Here is a 22,133-nt window from a genome sequence, read left to right on the forward strand (position 1 = left end):
GTTCTACACTTCTTTTGTACCCTTTCCTTTCTGGCTTTGATAAGCCCTAGCAGCTCAACCTGATTTTATTTTTGGCATTTAGAATGTGGGCTTTAATTTTGCTGAATGTAAAATGTTCCTCCCACTTCAGAGGTTAATTGATGTATCCTGCTATGTCCACATCCAGTGAAATTTAAGGTGTTTAGCAGAAATTGTTTCCAATTAGATCAACAGTGAGCATCCTGACCCACAATTTAAAATGAGAAATTTGGGTGCTTCAGAAACCCAGCTGACATCATGTGTGCCATTCTATCAGATATATATGTAAATAGTCTCTCAGAGAATGCATTTGGTTGTGTATTTGATACAGCTAATCAATTCAGTGAGTTCAGCCAAATAACAAGAGCTGTTCTCGGGATTAGGGGCTAATCCACAAAGCTCTAGTCATGTGTTTACAATTTAAGCAGAATTTTAAATGAATGGGGCTGTTCACATAATCAAAAGCTAATCTTTCTCCAGAGTAGTTCTGTTCATTTCAGTAGCTTGCATCTTGTGTGGGATGTAGCATATAACCAAGAAGCCACAAATGCTGTTGGTGAATCTACTTTGGTTTTTCTGTTTCATGCCTTTGTTTAAGTAGGACTGCTCTTGGGTAAGTGGCTTTGAGGATTGCTGCCTTAGACTGTATATGATTGTTGCAGGTGGCTCTTTTGCCTCGATTAATGAAATATGAAACTGTACCTAGTACAAATTGCATGGATTTCTTCTATTCTGGGTTATCCTGCACTTCCTGCACCTGTAGGCTGGTTGTTTCTAGAAGCAAAGCTTTGCGCTGCCTGTCACTGTGTGCTTACATTCTTGGGAAACCTAGTGTTTTAAAAAGTGGTGTGCTACCCATGGATCCAGAAGCTTTCCAGAGACCTAGCTTCATACTGAATTGAACATGTTCACTTTTTACCCATACTCTCCAGTTAGTTGCTTGGCAGGGTGATTAAATTTTGGCTGGCAACTAAACCAAAGTTAACTCTTCTGACATCTTTAAGTATTCATCTTTGCAGACACTGACTTTATCCTAGCTCATCTCAAGCACCATATCTTAACATTTCATTTCCAAAGAGTTTTGCACACTATTTATCAGAAAAGAGGATGTTACAGGTTACTCTGTAGACCTCTTCTTTAGGTTCTAATAACGGCTTCTAAGTAAAATAAATAAATGATGAAATCTGATGAAAGCAAACACAAAAGACATAAACACGAAGTTGACATTGGCCATGTTTGCATGTAATGATAATCCAGAATTCCAAAACAATCCCGGAATTGGAAGCCAGCTTCAAACCCTGGATTGAGATTCTGGCTTGTTAGGAGGGTGTCAAACAAGGACTACCAGTTTAAATATAATGATAAGCTTTTGTTTCCTGGTTAGTTTCTGGTTACTTGGTACCTCCCACCAGCAGGAATAGCTAAACTAACCAGAAACTTACCAGGAAACAAAATCAAAGATTTATAGTTGGCTTCCGATTTTGGGCACTGTGCTGCTCATAAAAGATAAACCAAAATTCTCCAGAATTCTGGTTTATCACTACTTGTGAATACTGCCATGCTAAAATCAAGAGAAGGACATTAAGGTTACTATGCAGAAGGGAGCTGATTTATATCTGATTCAGATGTCTACAATGTTCTACTTCAGATGTCTATAATGCTCTACAATCCTAAAATCTCTTACTTGTTCGGTCACCACAAGATCAGATATCATTAGGTTATACTTGAAGTTGGTTTTTTTGGCCCCACCGTGCATCACCTTACACTTGCTTACATTGAACCACATCTGCCATTTGGATGCCCACCCTCCCAGCTTTGAGAAATACCTTTGTAGCTCTTCACAATCCCTTTGTTTTTTTTAACAACCTTAAATAATTTGGTGTCATCAGCAAACTTGGCCACTTCACTGCTAACTCCTAATTCCAGATGATTTATGAACAAGTTTATTTATTTATTGCATTTTTATACCGCCCAATAGCCAAAGCTCCCTGGGCGGTTCACAAAAATTAAAACCATTCAAAGTATAAAACAAACAGTATGAAGAAGAAAAGAAGTTGAAAATAATTGGTCCCAATACCAATCCCTGTGGGACCCCACTATTTACTTCCCTACATCGGGAGCATTGACCATTTATTCCTACTCTCTGCTTTCTGTTCTCTGACTAGTTACTGATCTGCAAGAGGACCTTTCCTCTTATTCCATAACTGCTAAGTTTGTTCAGGAGTCTTTGGTGAGGGACTTAATCAAAAGCCTTTTGGGAGTCCAAGTAAACAATGTCTACATGTTTGTTGACACTCTCAAAGAATTCTAGATTAGTGAGGCAGGACTTGCCTTTGCGGAAGCCGTGTTGATTCTTCTTCAGCAGGACCTGTCCTTCTATATGCTTACTAATTTTCTCTTTAATAATGCTTCCAACCAATTTGCCTCAAACAGATGTCAAGTTAACTGGCCTGTAATTTCCTGGATCCCCCCAGATCCCTTTTTGAAAATTGGTGTTACATTGGCCATCTTCCAGTCCTCTGGTACAGAGGCTGAGCTTAGGGAACATGTTGCATTTTTTTATGAGGCGGTCCGCAATTTAATATTTGAGTTCTTTGAGAACTCTAGGATGGCTACCATCTGGGCCTGGTGATTTATTTGCTTTCAATTTGTCAATAAGGTTGAGAACTTAATCTTTTGTCACCACTATTTGCCTCAGTTCCTCAGATTCCCTTCTTGAAAACATCAGTTCAGGCAGAGGTATCTGTCCTGTATCCTCTGCAGTGAACACCAATGCAAAGAATTCATTCAGCTTCTCTGCAATTTACCTGTCCTCCTTTAGTACTCCCTTAACTCCATCGTCATCCAACAGTCCAACTGCTTCTCTAGCTGGTTTCCTGCTTCTGATATATTTTAAAACTTCTTTATTGTTGGCCTTGATATTATTAGCGATGTGCTCTTCACAATGCTTCTTTGCATGTCTTATTATTTGCTTGCATCTCCTTTGTGCAAGCTTGTGTTCCCTTTTATTTTCCTCATTTGGGCAAGACTTCCAATTTTTGAAGGAAGCCCTCTTTTCTACAATAGTTTCTTTGACACTGCTTGTTAACCCTGCTGGTGACCTCTTGGACTTGGTGCTACCTTTCCTAATACATGGAATACATTTTAGTTGAGCTTCTATTATTGTGCTTTTGAGTAAGCTACATGCATTTTGCAAGGATTTAACCCTCTTGATTCCCCCTTTCAACTTTCTTTTCACTAGTTCCCTCATTTTAGAGAAGTTTCTTCTTTTTGAAGTCAAATGTGACTGTGTAGATTTCCTGGGCAATTTCCCACTTAAGCATATATTGAATCTGATAGCACTGTGGTCACTGTTACCGATTGGTTCAATAATATTTATATCTCATAATAGGTCCTGGGGCAGCAGCACTTAGCATTAAGTCTAGGGTTTCCTCCCCTCTGGTTGGTTCCATGACCAACTGTTCCAGGGCACAGTCATTTAGGACATCAAGAAATTTAACCTCTTTGTCATGACTGGAATATGAATTTATCCAGTCAATGTGAGGATAATTGAAGTCACCCATTATTACAATACTTCCTCATTTGGAGGCTTCCCTGATTTTGTTTTCCATCTCAAGGTCACGCTGAGCATTTCGGTCTGGGGGATGATAGCACTTTCCTAGCACTACATTAGTTTTGGGGCCCTGCATTGTCACCCACAGCACTTCTGTGGAAGAGTCTTCCCCGTTTAGGTGCTCTAGTCTACTTGACACAATGGCCTCTTTGACGTACAGAGCAACACCACCCCTGGTACGCCCATCCCTGCCCATCCTTTAAAGTTGATATCCAGGGATGACCCTATCCCACTGGTTCTCTCCATTATACCAGGTTTCTGTAATGCCCACTATGTCCAGGTTCTCCTTTGGAACCAAACACTCCAATTCTCCCATTTTGGCTCAGAGGCCTCTAGTATTTGTATAGAAACACCTATACACGGTGTCTCTACCCAGATGTCTCAGGCGTGTCCCTTTTTCACTGTTGCGCTTTAGCCTCTTTGATTGGCTATCATGTTCTATCCTGTATTCAGGGCCTATTTGCTCCCCTTCTACATTGGGACATTCAAAAACATGTTCAGATTCATCTCCTTCTAGTAATATTTTTTGTTGAATATGGAAACCCATTGAGGCGCACTGAGTGAACTCTAGCCGAGAATCTCCTATATTTTGTGACATTTCAATATTTCTAAATTTAATTTATGTCTTTCAATTAACTGGATTAAGACAGTTACAAATATTAAGGATTTTCAGCCGAGTAAAACTTTTCTGTTCACTCTGTAAAGCCATGCCATTGCTATGGGAAATCCTGTGCTGCTTAGTCTGAGGAGATAAGAATATGTGCATGTCATATTTTGGTGGTTCTCACCAATAAATTCATTTCAGTACAGTGAGATTTAAGTAGCTGACACCTTTGTGCGAACCGATTCAAATAAAGAGCACTTATATTAACTATTAAAAGACAAAAAAGAAGCCAAAGGGGATCAACAGATTGCTGTTTGGGAGACATAGCTTTCCAATTTAAATATTTAACTGTTGTTTGTATACTAGTTATTCCAGAGCCATTCATACCAAATGTAAAGCATCTATGTTGGCCTAGCTACTAAACGACTGGCCCATTTTAGATCTATGTCTCAGCAAGTTGTTTGATGGCAGGAAAGAGCTATATTTTGATGTGAAAGTTGCCGGCTTTCAAAGTTGCCCTGCACAAAAGAGATGGCATTTAAGCTGACAAGTACAGAAGAGGATAAAGATATTTCATAAATTTTGTAACAAAAGAAGAAGAAAAAAACAGGAGAATCCGTGGAGTTGTCAAGATTCCAAAATCCTCAATATCCCAAACTGTGAAGATTAAGAAGGGGAGTTCTTTGTTGGTTTGTTGTTGTTTTTAGGTGTATGTCTTTTGTTCTTTCAAGTGCAGAGCTAACTTTTTGGTATTAATGCAATTGTGATTTTGAGAACCAAATTACTTGTTACGCATGTGTAACTTCCAGTTATGTGTAACTTGATGTTAATTTCTTTTCCTAAGGAAAAGCAGCTATAAGAGGCTACAATCCTGAGTTAAGTACCAGTGGAAAGAGAAGCTTAACCCTTTCTCCCTGAGATGTTTTTCTGCTCAAAATCTTTTCCACCTCTTCTTTTCTCCCTGCAGGAGGAAAAACACATGAGCAGAAAAACAGCCTGAAGAAGAAGGGCTAAGCCTCTCCCCCCCACCCCCACCAATGCTCTTATTAACACAAAATATCAAATCCAGGGAAGGTACATGTATCTGCATGTAAAATATAGTTTGACCCACAAATCAACACCAACAGGATACCACGGTTTGTTTCTTCTGCACTTTAAATGTACCCCTTCCTGATTTCCTTGGGTGCAGTTATGCAAAATGTGGGTTAATTTAAACCACCCAGGAAAAGCAATCGCTACTGCCAATAAAAGGAAACATTAATCTGGTGATAGTGTTTCAATGTGCAGAGATAGACACCAGCTTTGAAAAGTAATTTTTATGGAAGAAGGAAGCAGATCGATTTGAAGAGAGGGAATTTGCTTAATTCCCCCCCCCCCATCTCTCTGCCACCCCTGAATAAAGACCATCAGCAAAATCCAATGAAAATAGGTCTCACTGATAAAGTTTAAACATTTAATAGTGTGCTTCAATTGCACAAGGACTATTGGACGACTTTGCAAACCTAGATTCTCCACAGTTGCACAATTGGTTGTGCAAGTGGAATTTTAGTTGAACTCTCCTCTTGCACAAACTCTGGAACTTGGTTTCCATTAGCACAACATGACACTGTGGTATAAAACTCTAACATGGCTCCCCCTCTGGAAGTTTTCTCAGGATTGTGCCCAGTGTTTTAGGAAACTGTGGACTTCCTAAAGTAGCAGCACCTCATGTTGGTTTTTCACTAATGCAATTAATGGAGTGTCTCCTTTGTATCAGTCAGTTCCTTCTGTCTGTCTCTCTTTCTCTCTCTTGTCTTATTTGTCTTAGGATGGTTGAAGATGTGATGTCTGTATGTTCTCTGTTGTAAGTAATTTTAACCCTAAACATGCTTGTTATGGACAGAAATGCCTTGAGCTTTTGTTTTGTTTTTGGCTGGTATTGGTGGGGAGTTTCCCCCAGCATTGCGGGGCACGGTGCTTCGTATATCAGTAAAAATATGTTAGTGGTTTATGCTGAAGTTGTTATATTAAGAGAAAGTGCATGTCTGGGGATAAGCCTGAACAAACCATTATTTCTATTAGATACATTCATATATTTTATGTCCCCAGTTTACATACCACTATTTTTTTGTTGTACAGTGAACAGATTCCTAATGGGCTGACATACCCCTTCTCCTCTGCCTATGTGCCATCCCTTCAGGAAGCCAAGGCAATCTCACAATCTGTGATAGCTACACAGTTTCTGCTGCTTTTAAAAATACCCCCACACTTATAATGATGAAGAGTGAATTTCTTTCTGGATATGGTAGTGAAGTAGCGTAATAATTAGTTTTATAAGTAATGCATAGCTAGCCAACGAGTCTGTCATGTATGCCAAAAACTGGAAGAGAGCTTGATTTTATTTATTTTTTCTGCTTAAACCGAGGCAGTTTTGTAGCTGCCTTGCCAGTGATTGTCTGGAGCATAGCAGATGAGTTGAAAACTCTTATGCTCAGCCAATGACATCATGTTTTGGTGCTATTCCCTCAGCTCTTAGCTAATAGATTTCTTTTCTCTTCCTGTTACAATAGCTGGCTTTAAGACCTATGTCTTGAGGACTGTCTAGATTCTGTCTAGGTCTATCCTGTTCATGCTCTTTCTTTAGTGCTTTTGGAGTATGTGAATACATATAGCCTGCTGATGGGAAGATGAGTCAGGCAGCACAAGAAGTTGTTTTAAGCTGGAATTACATGTTATTTCAGCAAGTTATTTAGAAAATAATATTAACATAATTAGTTGTCTTAATATCCACTACAGTCAGTGTGGCCCAGGGGTTGACCCTGGAATATAACCTTGAGAAAGTCAAATCTCTGCCATGGCCAAATTTTGTGGCTTTTAGGATAGGACCAGGTGTAGGTTTGCTAGTGCAGGATGTTGGACTGCATGACCATTGAAGTCCCTTGTAGCGCTATGGTGAAAGGTTTATGCAGGTGGGCATTCCTGCTGTTTTATACAATGGTGGGTTGTGCAAAATTACTCTGCAGCTAAATTCTAAATCCTTACTAATCTGCTTAGTGAAGTCCATCTGTTTTGGAAACAAAATTTGGCTCAAATGTATGGACTAAGTTTGACTTCTCTCCAGAGATAAATTTATATATAGTTCCCAGTGGCAAAATAAACAAATCAGTTTCTCATTGTTTAGATTTTTCCCTGTGTTACAACACCATTTAATTCAGTTCTCATACATTGTGTATTATGTATGGATTGTTGTTGTTGTTGTTGCCAAGATTCAATCCGAAAATGCATGATGCAAAAGCAAAAGTCATAGCATGCTCTTCTCTGGTGCTTGTGTGATGAGCTTTCTGAAACAGGGTCAATTTCCATGGTAGCATTTTAACTGCTTTTTTCTTGCAGGCACATGGTTTTCTATGGCTTGCTGTACTCACAATTTCCACTTTCTTTACAGTGATACTTTTAGGGTGAAAAAGTCACCGAAAAGATCTCCACTGTCTGATCCACCTTCACAGGTAGAGTTCTCACAAGCTTTTTATTTTAACAATTCTTCTTTTCTTTTCTGATATTGGTCCAGTGCCTATTTATTTATTTATTTATTTATTTATTTGTTTGTTTGTTTGTTTATGTATTTGTTATACTTATATCCCACCTTTCCTCCAAGGAGCCCAAGGTATGGAGATACCTTGGAGATATGATCCTCCTCCTCCCCCCTGTGAGATAGGTTAGGCTGAGACTCAGTGACTGGCCCAAAATCAAGCAGTGAGCTTCATGGCCAAGTAAGAATTAATGATAATTGCCTGACAGCTCTATTAGATTATCAAGGAATTATCTTTGGGAACCTTTGACTAGGGTTAATAAACCAGTATCTTCAAGTAAGGTCACTGACCCTAACATTTTATCTCAGATATTTTGATATAATTTTTTGACAACAAAATGTAAATGGAACTTTTCTGATCCTATGATCCAAGCTTTTGCACTGTTCTTCAAGCATAAGCATTAAAAGCAAAAATGAAAAATAAACAAATGAAAGTGATTCTGTTACAGCTGATGATAAAAATTGACACTTAAACATCTCGGTTAAATGGATTACAAATCATCTTGCTTTGAGCAGTAATCAGGTGACATTTTTCACAGACCAGGTAGACATCGTTTTAGTCAGGTATAGGTAAGCAATTCAGAAAGGAAATGCAGACAGGTGAGATTGCAAGGCATCTTTCCATCCTTAGGACTATTATGCCATGGAACACCTGATAAAATAAGAAATGGATAATTTCAAACCAATTAGTCTTCATACTTGCAGAGCAGGAAGTAGCATTTGGAAAGCACATCAGGCAGATGTGGGGTCAAATTCAACTAGGGTTTTGAAAGATACAGACCTTGGATCCTCCTGGGCAACAGCCTTTCAAGGTTGTTCATAGCCTCAGTGATATTTGCACCTGGTCTTATTTCTTCTTTTACTGTGCTCACAATGGGCTTGCGGCCATTTTAATGCAAACTGCTTCCAAAGGCAGATAGCATGCCACTGTGATGTTTTTTAGTGGCTTCACAAACTTCCCTGGCATTACTTGATGTGCTAAACTTTGTTCTATTGTAAGTAGTTACCACACTTCTGTGTAAGTGGTGTAAGCTGCTAAAATACATGTTTCTTCAGAAAGTCAGTATACAGATGAATTCTAACAAAGTTGAATTAATCACAAAAAACAACAATGCCCCACATTATCTCACCTACCATTATCATTGTGTTGATTAAGGCAATGGTTCCCTGTACTAGAGCAAGTTCCATTCATCTCCCTTTAGAAGTCAAATCCTCAAGCCCTCTTTATAGAACTTGAATAAGCAATATGGAGTTAAAAAGAAAGAAGAAAGTAAAAGGAAGCTCGACAGAAGAGAGGAGACAATTGATTCTTTCTTTACAGCACAATAGTTATTTCATATTTATTTTCCTCTTAGGAGACCACGCCACTGCCTACTGCTGAAACACCCTCTGTTGTATCCACTGTGGTTCATGCAACAGATGAGGAGAAGCTGGCATCCTCAGTGGGCAACCAAAAATGGACTTGTATGACAGTGGCTCTAGATTCAGATAAGCAGGATTACCCTCAGCCATCAGATCTGTCAACTTTTGTAAATGAAACCAAGTTCATCTCTCCTACAGAAGGTAAGCTGGGCCAGGGGGTGGAATCAGGTTTTTTCCCTAGCATGGGAAAGGCAAGTAGGCACAGAGAGATGTGGGAACAAAACATGCCTTTTGATTTCCTTTTGCTCATCAGCTGTAAGATGAATGGTCCCATTTAATTTTTGTCTTCCAGGATAATTAGCTTGATACACTGTCTCATTTATATGAAATGATTTGTGTGCCTGATGAAACTTCTAGATAGGGATGTTTGGATGTAATCCAGGAAACAACTGAAGTCAATAGTAAATTGTAATCAGCTTCAGTGGAGATTTTATGAAACCTTTTATTTCTCTTGCATCGCTGTTGAACTTCCCATATTAGATTCTGCTTTTGATCATAGTGCTATATTAAATGGCCCTACGCTTAGATATTAAGAAATGTCCTTGGAGTACCAAGAGAGAGGTTCTAACTTAGCCCTCTTCCTGGTGTACTATTCCAAGCCCAGATTGGTTTTATGTGGGATTTCTTCGTTTTTTTCTTAACATGGAGAGCAGTTAAATATGCAGTCTCCCATCCACAGACCTGGGCCATATGATTATATTGAATGTGTAGATATTGGCTGTAAAAGCATGGGGGAACCTCTATAATCTTTTGATGGGTACATACTCCATTCATTTATCCCAGCAGGCCCACAATTAAGCAAGTCATACAAATGTTTGCTTAACATATTTGGAATGTGAACTGGAACACAAGATAGCTTCCAATATTTCTTGTCCTTGTGTTGCTTTCACTGGGGCAATGCATGCAACTAGTGTTTTGCTGTTGTCTTTATATATGAATAACTTTATCCTTCTTTTAAATATCAATCTCTGTTCCTCTGTATAGACAGATATTTGTAGGCTTATAAACTATAAACCAAACATTTTAACAAAAGATTCCTGTCTGGTAGTAGGTATGGGGGTAGAAGTTGCCTCCGCCCTAACACAATGTCAACTGAGTTAAGTGAACATTCAGACTAGATGTTTCTAGACAAGACTTTTAACCCGGCATTTTATCGCTGCTCCTATTTCTGTTTTCCATTGTGGTATTAAGACTGGATATCTATACACTGATTTTTGGCAGGGAGGGGGTTCCTTCTCTGCTTTTTAATAATTCTGCTATAAAACTTCTAGGTGGCACTGTGGTATAGCAGAATTGTGCTGCTATACTAGCGTTTCGTTCTGCCAATCCTCAAAATACTAGATTTTCCCCAATCAAACCCCTCCCCCCTGATAAGACCCTGGAGGATTATGACGTTGGCTAAAGCACTTGCAAACTATGAATGAGGAATGATGAGTGCATAATAGCAACCTAGTCTAGAAATGCTCACAATTAACCTAAACACAATATGTCCATAGGTTCTACTTCAATCAACTCAGCTAAACACTTCAAATTTATACAAGAAACAAAATCTAGCCAATTTACAGAAAAGGTAGTGAATGGATATGCTTTATTATTGTTTATATTTCTACCTTATTTTTTGTCTCCTGAGGACCTTGAGAGCAGCTCACAACAGAAATTAAAGAGAAGGTCATTTACAATAATCTGCCAACAACAGCAGTAAAACTCACAATTAAAATGCATTTCATCAACAGACTTAAAGTTGTGCCCTTCATACAGTCCAGATATCTTCTGGAAAAAGACTTTGAGGGATTAAACCTGGTGGGCTGCCCTAGAAAGGACGGTACTGCAATGAAAAAAGTTCCTGCTTCTTATAGATAACAATATACACTTTAATGGTAAAGATATCCAGGCCTAGCTGTCTTAAGGAGAATCACAGAACTGATTTGCATGTAACAGTTGGAAATTGTTGCTTAATGAAGCCATGATTTGCTGTGGTGTCTGTCAGATGTGTTCCATTGCCATCAGGTGTTGCTAGGTGATTTCTGAACCCTGGCAGTATAGGTTAATCATGGATTAAACAACCCACAGTTGAACTGCAATTAGGAATTACGTTAACTGCAGGTTGTTTAAATAGACTGTGGAATATGCAGCAAATTGTGAGTTAATTAACCATGACCTTCCATCATTATGTGTAAACATCCCCAGTGTGTTGCAGTGTCAGGCTTGGACCAGGGAGATCTGGATTCAAACTCCCCATGCCTCTGAGAAGCTCACAGGGTGCCCTTGGGCCAGTCACTTCCTTTCAACAGCCTAATCTACCTTGAAGGGTGGTTATTATGATAAAATGGGGAGAAAACCATGCATACTACCTTGAGCTCTTTGAAGGCTATAAATGTAATAAATCAAATTAGAATAGGGCGAGGTTCTCATGGGACATACACAAGGTGTCATTTAAAATATTGTAGAACAGTATTCGTATAAAGGCTCCTCTCCTCTAAGGATCTACAGTCAAAATATAGATCGTTATAGTGATTTAACACATGATCTGAACTCATCACAGGTGACACCTAAAGTGAATCTAAATGCTAAATTACCTGTCTCTTATGTCTACTGGGTAACATGTGGCTCAAATTACCAGTTAATTACAACTAGTAACATTTCCTCTGTTGAGATCATTTAAATATAATCATACCTTCCCTCTGGGATTCCTTTTCAAGCTACAGTGGGGGACTTCAGAGTAATTAAAGGTTCTTTTGAGAATATCATCTGCAGTCATAATTCTGCTCTGAACATCTTCCTGTTACCAAAAGTCTTTTTTTTTATCTGACAAGATAAGGAGACTTCCAGTGGATTAACAAAGGAACAAACATAGGGTGATATGTGTGGGACTTGTCACCTTGAGTTTGTTCCTTTGCTAATTCACTGGCATTCTCCTTAACTTTCTACTCAATATAATTAAGCATTTGAACCCTCTAGGAGCCCTGAGACAAAAGATTATTCCATAATGGGGTGTGCCATTTATCTTTGTTATGACTTGGGAATTCCCAACCTGTATTTGGAATTGACTGGGGTTAAATATTCATCAACCCCAAATGCAAAAGCTATGAATATCATTTAGCTGTGGGACAATAGAAGGGTTGAAGAAAATGTAATTGTAGAATGTACATACAGAGGATATGAATGTACTGCCTGTTTCCTAGGCCTATAGATAATGATTTTAGAGACAATTTAGAAGGTGTTGCTAATATAGAATGTGATTTCTTAAAAAAAAAAGTCTGAAGAAGCAGAACAAATGGTTTCAGCACTACTTTAACTTTTAAATCCTGAATTTACAGTTCCTTTAGAAATAGTATCTGTCTTCATCTTGAACTTTTTTATATTAACTATCAGGAAATGCCTCTATATTTGGAGTGATGTGTTTTGTTCTGCTTTTTAAATTGACTTAACCATGAAAAACACTTTGCCAGCTATCTGGGTTTTACTATAAGATTAACCATGAATTTCTCCAGGAGAGATGAATTTGACATCAGATTTTTACAGCTTTAACTATTACTGGGTTGGCATCTAAAATTTCAGGAAATGTTTTATCTGGCATGGTAGAGGGGGTCAGGTTGAGGAAACTGACACATTTCGTCACTATCAAAATACCATAATTATGAGATTATGGAAGAAAAAGGCTTTTTTAATTTAACAGAAATATGTTAATGGGTGAATGGGTGAAGGCTCCAAAGGATGTGATCCAGAGTCCCATATGGAAAATCATCTTATTCCTTTCTTTATGAACAATACACAAAAAGATTCTCCGTCTTACGTACAGAGCATTCTCCTGCTCATAAAAGAGAACAGGGAGGCCCCAGGGTCTATGGAATGCCACAGGTGAAGTTGCTAGATTGCAGTAAAAAATATTGCACTTTTTCTGTAACAGATGTTTTGCCACTGGTCACTAATGGATGTTGGAGAGAAATACTGATAATTTTAAGTCAGGCAGACCTATCATGGATCTGAGCCAGAAATTTATTTACACATTATTTACATGGTTTATGTATATGCATCTTTAAAAAGGCAGAAACATAAAAATGGTTAGTGTGGATCGAGAGTTGAAATGTGTGAAATTAATTATGCCACATTTATTGTCAGTCTCTTGATTACAGAGCTGAAATATCCATCCTACATACAGTGACACAAGCAATTCAAAAAGATCTAGGAAAAATAATACAATACTTGGGCTGAAAACGGATATCATAAGGGGTTTTTTCCACTTCCTGAATATTATAAATTTTCAGTAGTGTGCTGGTCAATTGAATAAGGCAAAATAACCAAATATATTATAAATTGTGCGTGAAATAATTCCTCTGGAGAAAGCTTCAGTATTGCATTCAATGTAGAAATTCTGGTTTTCTCCAACTCACTCTTTCCCAAAATGTACTTGCGCCCCGAAACCAGTCATCACAAAAGGGATAATGCTGCCACAGAAGTCATGACTGAAAAAATTATAATATTCAGGAAGTTGGGGGGGGGATCTTATGATATTAGTTTTCATAGTATCTTATCTATTAAATGGAGCAGTCTGTGTAGCTCCTGAGGAAGGCTATTCCTAGTCAAAATGGGTAATACACCTGGGTTCCATTTGACATCTGTTTGTTATAACACCGATACATTTGATATTATGTCTATGCATTGGAAATGCATTTACTTCCTCTGTAATTTAGTGTGCAAAATCAGTTGTGCCTTATTCATTTATATACATGTTTATAACCTCCCATACCTTTATTTCTTTTATATAATATATTGATCAAGTGCAGTTCTGTAAGGTCCCTTTTGCACTTTGTGTATTTTTGTTGAGTTGACTCAGTATAAGGCAGCTTCCTATATTCCTTTGTTTCCTGTGGGAATGGATCAGACTCTTATTATCAAGTAATGAGTAGTCCTAAGATGAGCCTAATCATTCTGTTGCTGTACAGCAGTAGGATCTTGCTTGTCCCCTTTCCTTTCCCTTCCTACTAATAAATATGTGGGGCTTGTGTTATGCCACATGTTAGATTTGATATACTGCACTTATCAAACAAGTTTTTTGAGGAACAGCAGGAAGGTTTTCCCATACAAGCAAGCATCTGGGATGAAGAACATGTGACCCTTCCAATGTTAGATTCCAACTCCTATCAGCTCTAGCCAGCATGGGTGGGGATGATGGGAGTTGAAGCCTAAGAGAGTATGGAGGTTCATTACCATTTAAATCCAATTTTCCTTGAAAGAACTGAAAGCCCAGTCATGTGTACATCAATGTAATTTTAATGGTTTAACAGGAGGAAAGAGTACTGTGAGTGCTAGGCTGGTGGGAAAAGATCTCAGTGCTGCTCAGCCATTTGAGGGGAAATGAAACTCAGGCCAAAGGAAGGATATTTAACATGAGGATCTACAAACTGAATGGATTGGACAAAATTCGGTCCTTGCTTGTATCATTGGACTGTGATATGTTTTGAGTTGTATCTAATAATTTTGTCTTTAGTGCTCATTAGGAAAGCATCAACTGTAACGCCTCAGGGCCTATGTATGGTCTCAACCAATACCTTCAATAACATGCTAACCACACTCTCCATGTATTACAGAGTTGGAATATGGCAACTCGTATGAAATAGAATATATGGAGAAGATCGGCTCTTCTATACCTGTAAGTTTCCACTTGTAGATTTCTGATTGTTCCCTCTGAACATTGATGTGATATACAATATTAGTACAGTGGCACTGATCTAGTGGTTTGTTTAAATTAAAAAACACCAAAGAGCATTCTGCATTCTTATGTAACTGCTTCAAGATAAAGCTGAATATTGGGAGAGAAATTTAGCATTTCATCACTTTTCATTAGTGGTATGGAGGGGATTGGCAGCTTTCTTCAAGTGGAAGAGGCATTATAATCTTTTTCTTTTTCTTTTGACAGCAGGATGATGGTGCTCAGACAAAGCAATCTTTGTACCTTATGTTCGATGCACAGCAGGAGAGTCCAGTCAAGTCTCCTCCAGTCCGATTATCAGATTCTACAACTCCTTGTTCTGGGTACTTTGTTGCATTATAATAAAAAATAATTACTTGTAAAGAATCGTGTAGTAATCACTACTAGAAATTGACATGCTCATTTTCTTTCCGCTGTTTGCGCCCCCCCTCCCGGTCTTGTGTTGTACTGCATATAAGGGAGTGAACTTAAAATACATGAGTATGATGCACATTAGGTGGAAAAGTCTCCAATCTATTGTGCATTTTTAGAAAGGGCATTGGGTGACGTCAGCTAACATTTAACAAGCAAATACCATTTCCACAGAAGAGTAAATGGAAATATAATTAACTAAATTAACATCCTAAATTAACATGCTGCCCTGAAGAACATTTGCGAACTTTAAAGGACCTCATAGAAATGCTATTGATGGTTGAGAAATGCTATTGATGGGTTTGACAATGTGACAGCTAGACAAGTACAGCACATGTGGGCAACCTGTGGTTCACATGTGGCCCTTGGGGATCTCCCTTGTGGCCTACCAATGCCCTAGCTGTCCCTGTCCCCAAATTTCCCAATGCCCTGCTTTCTCTGGGGTCTAAAATGAACACTGTACTGCTCTAGCCTGCCCTATGCTATGTCTTGAGAGACAAAATACAGAGTATAAGATTTTTGAGAGAGAAATTACAGAGGCTAGAATATCATTCTACCCACTGTACTCCATAGATTCTCTCTCTCAAGAAGATTTTTGAGAGAGAAACCATAGAGTACAGCCAGATAAAACAACAAACAACACTCTAGTCCTCTATGCTCCATAGTTAGAGAGAAACCATAGAGTAAGATGGGCTAGAGCTGCCCTCTTTCCACCATTTTCCTCTCTGAGCATGGAGGGAGAAAAAAAACTCCTCTGCCCAGAGAGGGGGAATTGCAGGGGGGTTGGTCCTTACTCCCCCCAATCCTGATGCAGATTCCCCCCTCCTGTTGTGCTATTAAGCTTAGGGGAAAGCTTGGTAACAGCACAGGGTTATTAAGCAGTATGTATGTGTTGGAGGGGGGAATGGGTGTGTATGGGTGTTTATATAAGGGAGAGAGAGGGGAAGAGTAGGCTGTGCAAAGTGGGTGTGACAGAGGGGGGCAGGGCTTTGCCCACCACCAGGTCTGTTCCTGTTCACTTATGGCATGTGGCCCTCAGTGGCAAAAAGGTTACCTACTCAAAGAGTAGGGGATCACGAATAAGATGATAACCTGAAAGAAGATGCTCAAGGTCTTTTTTTTTCTTTACAAACGCTTGTGTTTCCCCCTTTCAGGGGGTCTTTATGCAAATCCTGTTTCACAATAGCTCTTATAGTTTGAATTCATAATTTATGAGATAAATTGAAATTTTAGTCTAAATCCATGTAAACCCTTATTCAAATACTACCATTGTGTTATAGCTTCTGCTTGTGTGATTTGATAGCAAGCTGCATAGGTACTATCTGAACAGGGAACTACCTACATTGGATTGATGCACTTACTTTCCATATGAGTGTTTGCCCTCCCTGGTGCCTGGTAGTTTGGGTGTGAAAAGTAACCATGTCATTGTCCTGAGCCATACAGTTCACCATACAGTAGCCCTGTATAGTACGACACCAGACCACATGGTCGTGACAATCACCCTACACTAGTAATGGCCTAAGTGTGTCTCTTCCTAGTCACTTCTTGACGATTAGGTGAGATAATGAAAAACTATATTCTGTAGCGTAGATAAAACCATCAGTCTGGCTGGTAATGTATAGATCCTGTTAGCTAGTTTGAAAGCATAGTGCTTTGTCTTTCTTTAGGTCAAGCTTGGAAGAAACGGAAACCCAGTTGCCCTCTGGAATGAAACTGCAGCATCCAGCTTCACGATCCCTGGCTGCTAGCCAAGAGTCATCACTGCCGTCACCGGACAAATCAAAAGCAAAAGAACTGGAGCCCATGACCTTAGGGACCACTTCAAACAACATTGACATAGTAAGCAGCTCTTTGATCAGCCTCTGCATTGGGCTTGAGTGTTAAGCACCCTCCAGAATAAAAATACATTTAAAGGGTTTTAATGCAAAATAATTCTTAAGATAACTTTTTTTGTTTTAACGTTTCTGCAAGACCTACTCAAAGCAAAGTTCAACATCTTAAGATGTTCTCTCTCTTTTTCTTATCAAAACCCCAGGCACTTGTAATTTAGATGAAAGAAAACATTATTTACTACACATTTAATTGGTAGTTCCTTAGGTATTAAGCATATTTTTATTCATAGGGGCTGATGCATGATTTTAATCATGAGCCGTTCTGCCAGTTTCTGTTATTTGTTCTGTATCCTCCTTGCTCTTTAGACCACACCTGAGGACCCCTTTGTCTCTGCTGATGCTCTTCTCAATAGGATATCTCATCCACCTTCAGTGTGTGATCAGCTTCAGTATCTAGAGCCTGACTTAGCTGAAAAGAATCCCCCAATATTTGCTCAGAAACTTCAGGTTTGTAATGGAAGTCTGTCAAATGTTCCTTGCCTCAGTATTTATTAATACCAGTAGAGGGCACATGTCCCTGTCAGAAAGGAAAGAAACTTCTGTAATGCAGTACAAGCCTTCTCCAAAGACTACAAGAAATGTTGTGAGAAATTAACACTAGTTCTTATGAATCAGTAAATTCCCTGATCAACCCCCAAAATGAAAATGTTCTTGGGGCTGATTCACGTTGTCTTAGATACACACCGATCTCTCTCTTTGAACACAACACGTGAAACAGGTGTATATGTGATGTCCCTATATGTAACCATGTATCATGCATACAGTGTATGGAAATATGTATACTCTGTGTCATATGTGATGTTCTGCATACAGCACAGGGTACAGGCAAGACAATTTTTGTGCCTCGCTGGATGTTGAACCAACATGACAAAGGCCTGTGAAAAGTGATCCTAAATGCAATGGTTGCAGTTGCTTGACTAGGAAACTGTTTAGTGCACACAGTGGGAAATCCACTTGTGTGTACAGAACAGTTCCAGAGTATGAAAAAGACACAGTGTGTTTCTGAATGTTGCTAGTAAAATATAGGAAGTGGAAGAGATCTATTGATCAGACCATATTCTGTTTAGAATGTAACTTTGGAATTCAAATTACTAACATGTGAAATTATAATCCAAATTAAGGTTTCAGGTCTAAAAATGCTGAATGAGCTTTTTAACCTGTCTAGCGAAGGCACTCCAGAGGGGGAGAGAAGGATAACTCCTGCCCTGTCCTCATCGGTCTCCCCCCCCCCACCCCATCTCACCAGAATGTCCCTTTCCTGTACCTCCATGGTCACTTTTCTGACCACAGAGGGCAGCCAAGACAGTACTTTCTGCGCTGAGAAAGGGGAAGGAGGGTCAGGTCCTTGACTCCCCCTTCCAAGGTCAGAGAGCTGTCTCCAACCTCAGAAGAGGGAATCTAAACAATCCTGTGGTCCCTGAGATGCTCACCCAGGACTGTAGGATTGCTGTCTTAGACACTGGGGAGTAATCCTTACCCAGAATGCAGTGTGTGGAGGCAGGAAGGTTTATCCTTTCTCCCTCCAGCTGCAACCCTCCAAAACCCCTCTGTCCGCATGCAACTAGGAACATCAGGAAAAAAATCTTCCATTGGCACCGGTTTTTCTAACTTTCCAATCCACATGAAGGGATGAGTTTTGGGGTGAGGCTGAGGAGTTGTAGCTGAGGAGGGAAGGGGTAAAACCTCCTCCCCATGTGCTGCAAACTTCATAACAATACACACACACACACACACACACACACCCCTAACTAGTTAATGAAAATTCAGAGATGTACGTGCAGGATATGTATTAAAGGTCATGGATTGTATCCAGGCTTAGTCATGTGTAGAGTAGACCCATTGAAATCAGTGGGACAATGTAATAACTTAAATCCCATTCATTTAACTGAGTCTACTCTTAAGCATGACCAATTTGGATCCAACCCCATGTGTAGTTTGTCTCTCAGTCCTTCAAAGAATGTTGAGTCAATATATGTGTGTGTTGAGCCCAAATGGTGATCATAATAGACTGATATATTCATTTTCTGAATGTGGACATTCATTTTTACTCCATTGTTCTAATGCATTTTCCATGTGCATTGCTCACAATCATCAACCATCCCACTGACAGGAGGAGTTAGAGTTTGCTGCCATGAGGATAGAAGCCCTGAAGCTAGCCAGACAAATTACCCTGTCTTCTTTCAGCTCCTTAGATACTGAGGTATCTCTTATATGCCTGCAGTTTGTGTGCGATTTATCACAGCTTAAGGAATCCAAATGCTGCTTTTCCTTTAACAATACGTTAAATGAAGTTTCTCTGAGTGGTTATGCTTGATGTTTTTGGCACCTTCACATTTAGAAAGACATCAAGGAGCATGCCAGGAGTCTTTCTCTAATCCCAAATGCGATCACCTCCATTTGCAGATAACGTTTCAGAAATTACTACCACGTGTATTTAATCACAGACACAGCTTTGGCTGTCAAACTGTTGTACAACATTGCTTTGCTTTTCACAAATTAATTGATTGCTTAGTCAATTAACTGTTATAGTACCCCAGGACACGTATTTTAGAGATTGAGATTTTAATGGGGTTAGTCATTTCTTTTTGAGTATATAGAATGGACTGGAATATATGTTATGGGGAATACCCAGAATTTGGCAAATGGAGATGCTGACAATTCCAGCAAATTTTGTGAACATTCCAAACTTAGAAATACCCTGGTGAATGTTCACAATTACTGTGTGTATTAGCATTCACTTCTATCTGTCCAAAAGTGGGGGATTTGTACCGATTTGTAAGTCAGGGCTGGGGAACCTGTGGCCTTCCAGATACTGAACTTGTTCAGATGATACGCTGAGCCATGATGGTTAAGCATTTTGAGCTAAACTTCATGGCTTAGCATGTTGTGTGAACCATTCCTAACCATGGTGGCTACATGGCTTAGCGTGTTGTCTGAAAAGGTCCATTGTTACAGTACAGCTCCCATCATCTTTGACCATTAGCTTGCTGGCCGGGACAGAGCGGAGTTAAAGTCCAAGAAAATCAGAGGCCACAGATCCCCACCCCTTCTTGTAAGCACTCACAAAATTCACCTGGGTTTCTTCGTATTCATTTGTGAATGCCACAATTTGCCAATTGTTGGAGATGTCTGTAGTGTCCTATTTTTTGAAACGCTGCCTTGAATGTAACACCTAATTTAAGTGCTCAAGTATAGCAGTGAACTTTCTTCACAGGTTACAAGTCTATCTAAAATCTAATTTAAGAATTCATTGGCATAGATGCAAAATCTGCTTCCTGCGGATGGAAGGCCTCCTTCCATCCACGGAAGGCTTCTGATCTAGTGGAGTCCTTATGCCCTCCCAGTCTGCCCCGGAGGGTTGTGGGACCCTCCAGAGCAGTGTGGGAGGTGGTACTGTGGGCTGCAGAAGAAAGGCAATCCACAAAGATCACCTCACTCTCTTCCTGCTAACTGAACAGAACTTCATTAGGCCCCTGCTAATTGATGGGGTGGGGTGGGGACCCTGGATCCAACACATTGTCTAAATCTATGATGAATAGCTTTAGTCATAGCCAATCAGAATATCTACAGACAAGTTGAGACCTGAAGTTGACATATGGCTTTTTATAAAAGCTGGATTTTGTCTAAATTATCTTTACAGTGAATACAGGAAACAACAAATGCTGATGTTCAGTTAGCTATAGTGCGTGTTACAAATTCTGCATAGATAAACATTTGCTCTTTTTGGAGCAATTTTAAATAAGACACATTGACAAATTTCGCCGTATGTGTTTTGAAGGTTAGAAGTTCAGTCAACCCATATCTCAAGCTTCAATTTGGGAGTGTGCAGAGACAGAGTTTCTAAGGAGGGGGGGGACTCCCTACACAGTGATCTTCTTTATTCTTTAAGATCTAAAGTGTTTCCTTCCTGATACGCCTACGGCATGCTGACTGTTGCCATGTTCGTGTGAGGTTGCTTCTGTGATGCATGTGGTCTAAACCAGAATGAAATGTTAGCTCTTAAGTAGCGTGTTTGATGTGTGCAGCTGTTCAAGAGGATCCCTGATGGTGGTGCTAATGCAAAGGTCACAGCTCATGGGATTTCACTTGAGGGGTGGGGGTTTTCATTTTGTTCTGTTTTTAAATGCTGATAACACTTGAGTGTAGCTGGAATGTTGCCAGTATTCTGCCATGAATGAAATGTTCATTTCCAAATTGGGAGAATATTGTACAGTTGTACTTTTGGAAGTAGTTTATTATCTTTAAGATACATTCTCAGATAGGCAAGTTATTGAGCCAATCCCATGGTAATGTTAAACATCTTTGAAACCCTAATATCACAGCACCATATTTGCATTTTGAGCTGCTTTGTCTAGAGGTCTGTTTTGACTGTCATGAGTAAGGTAATTCAGAAAAGCGAAATCTGCTTGTTTTTCCTTCTTATGAATAGTTCAGCCATATTATGTTGTCTGAAATCCAGTTGCTAAATGAATAAACACAGTGAGTGCAATCCTCCCCTTATTAAAGCTAATGACAAATGTTCCATTGATTATAAATGGGATTGGATTTCTTCTGTTTTGTTTAATGCAATGAGCTATTTTTTAAAAAAATAATTCTTCTTTAGGGAAATATGTGTGCATAAGTACATAGGAACTTATCTCATATTCTTTGAAAAGGCTGGAAAACATGGCTATTAAATTGCATGTGAATATGCATTAAATCCAACTGGGCCATTGGGAACAGGAGAGCGAAGTAGATAACCTTAAATATGCCCCAAAAGGACTTTGTCAGGTAAATGTTAAAATAGGAAAATATACGCCACTTTTTCTGATTGTGGTTAAATTCAGAAAACATTGGGAATGTTGCATTCTTTCTAGGAGAAAGGTGGCAGTAGAGAATTGTTATGCAGCCATTTA

The 22,133-nt window shown here is 39.2% G+C and overlaps 1 protein-coding gene across 7 annotated transcripts in view; it reads left to right on the top strand.

Moving 5' to 3' along the window:
• TACC2 (transforming acidic coiled-coil containing protein 2) overlaps positions 1 to 22,133 on the top strand; it is a 157,354-nt gene that overhangs the window by 114,603 nt on the left and 20,618 nt on the right. For 5 of the 7 annotated variants that reach the window (XM_063132753.1, XM_063132754.1, XM_063132749.1 and 2 more), the window contains 7 exons: positions 7,660 to 7,720; positions 9,159 to 9,366; positions 14,814 to 14,875; positions 15,143 to 15,258; positions 17,014 to 17,185; positions 17,545 to 17,685; positions 19,349 to 19,438. In XM_063132753.1, coding sequence (XP_062988823.1) covers positions 7,660 to 7,720; positions 9,159 to 9,366; positions 14,814 to 14,875; positions 15,143 to 15,258; positions 17,014 to 17,185; positions 17,545 to 17,685; positions 19,349 to 19,438 — 850 coding nt within the window. The remainder of the gene's footprint in view (positions 1 to 7,659; positions 7,721 to 9,158; positions 9,367 to 14,813; positions 14,876 to 15,142; positions 15,259 to 17,013; positions 17,186 to 17,544; positions 17,686 to 19,348; positions 19,439 to 22,133) is intronic. The other 2 variants (XM_063132750.1, XM_063132752.1) reach the window with 2 other exon arrangements.

This window comes from Elgaria multicarinata, chromosome 8 (assembly GCF_023053635.1).
Source record: "Elgaria multicarinata webbii isolate HBS135686 ecotype San Diego chromosome 8, rElgMul1.1.pri, whole genome shotgun sequence".
NCBI lineage: Eukaryota > Metazoa > Chordata > Lepidosauria > Squamata > Anguidae > Elgaria > Elgaria multicarinata.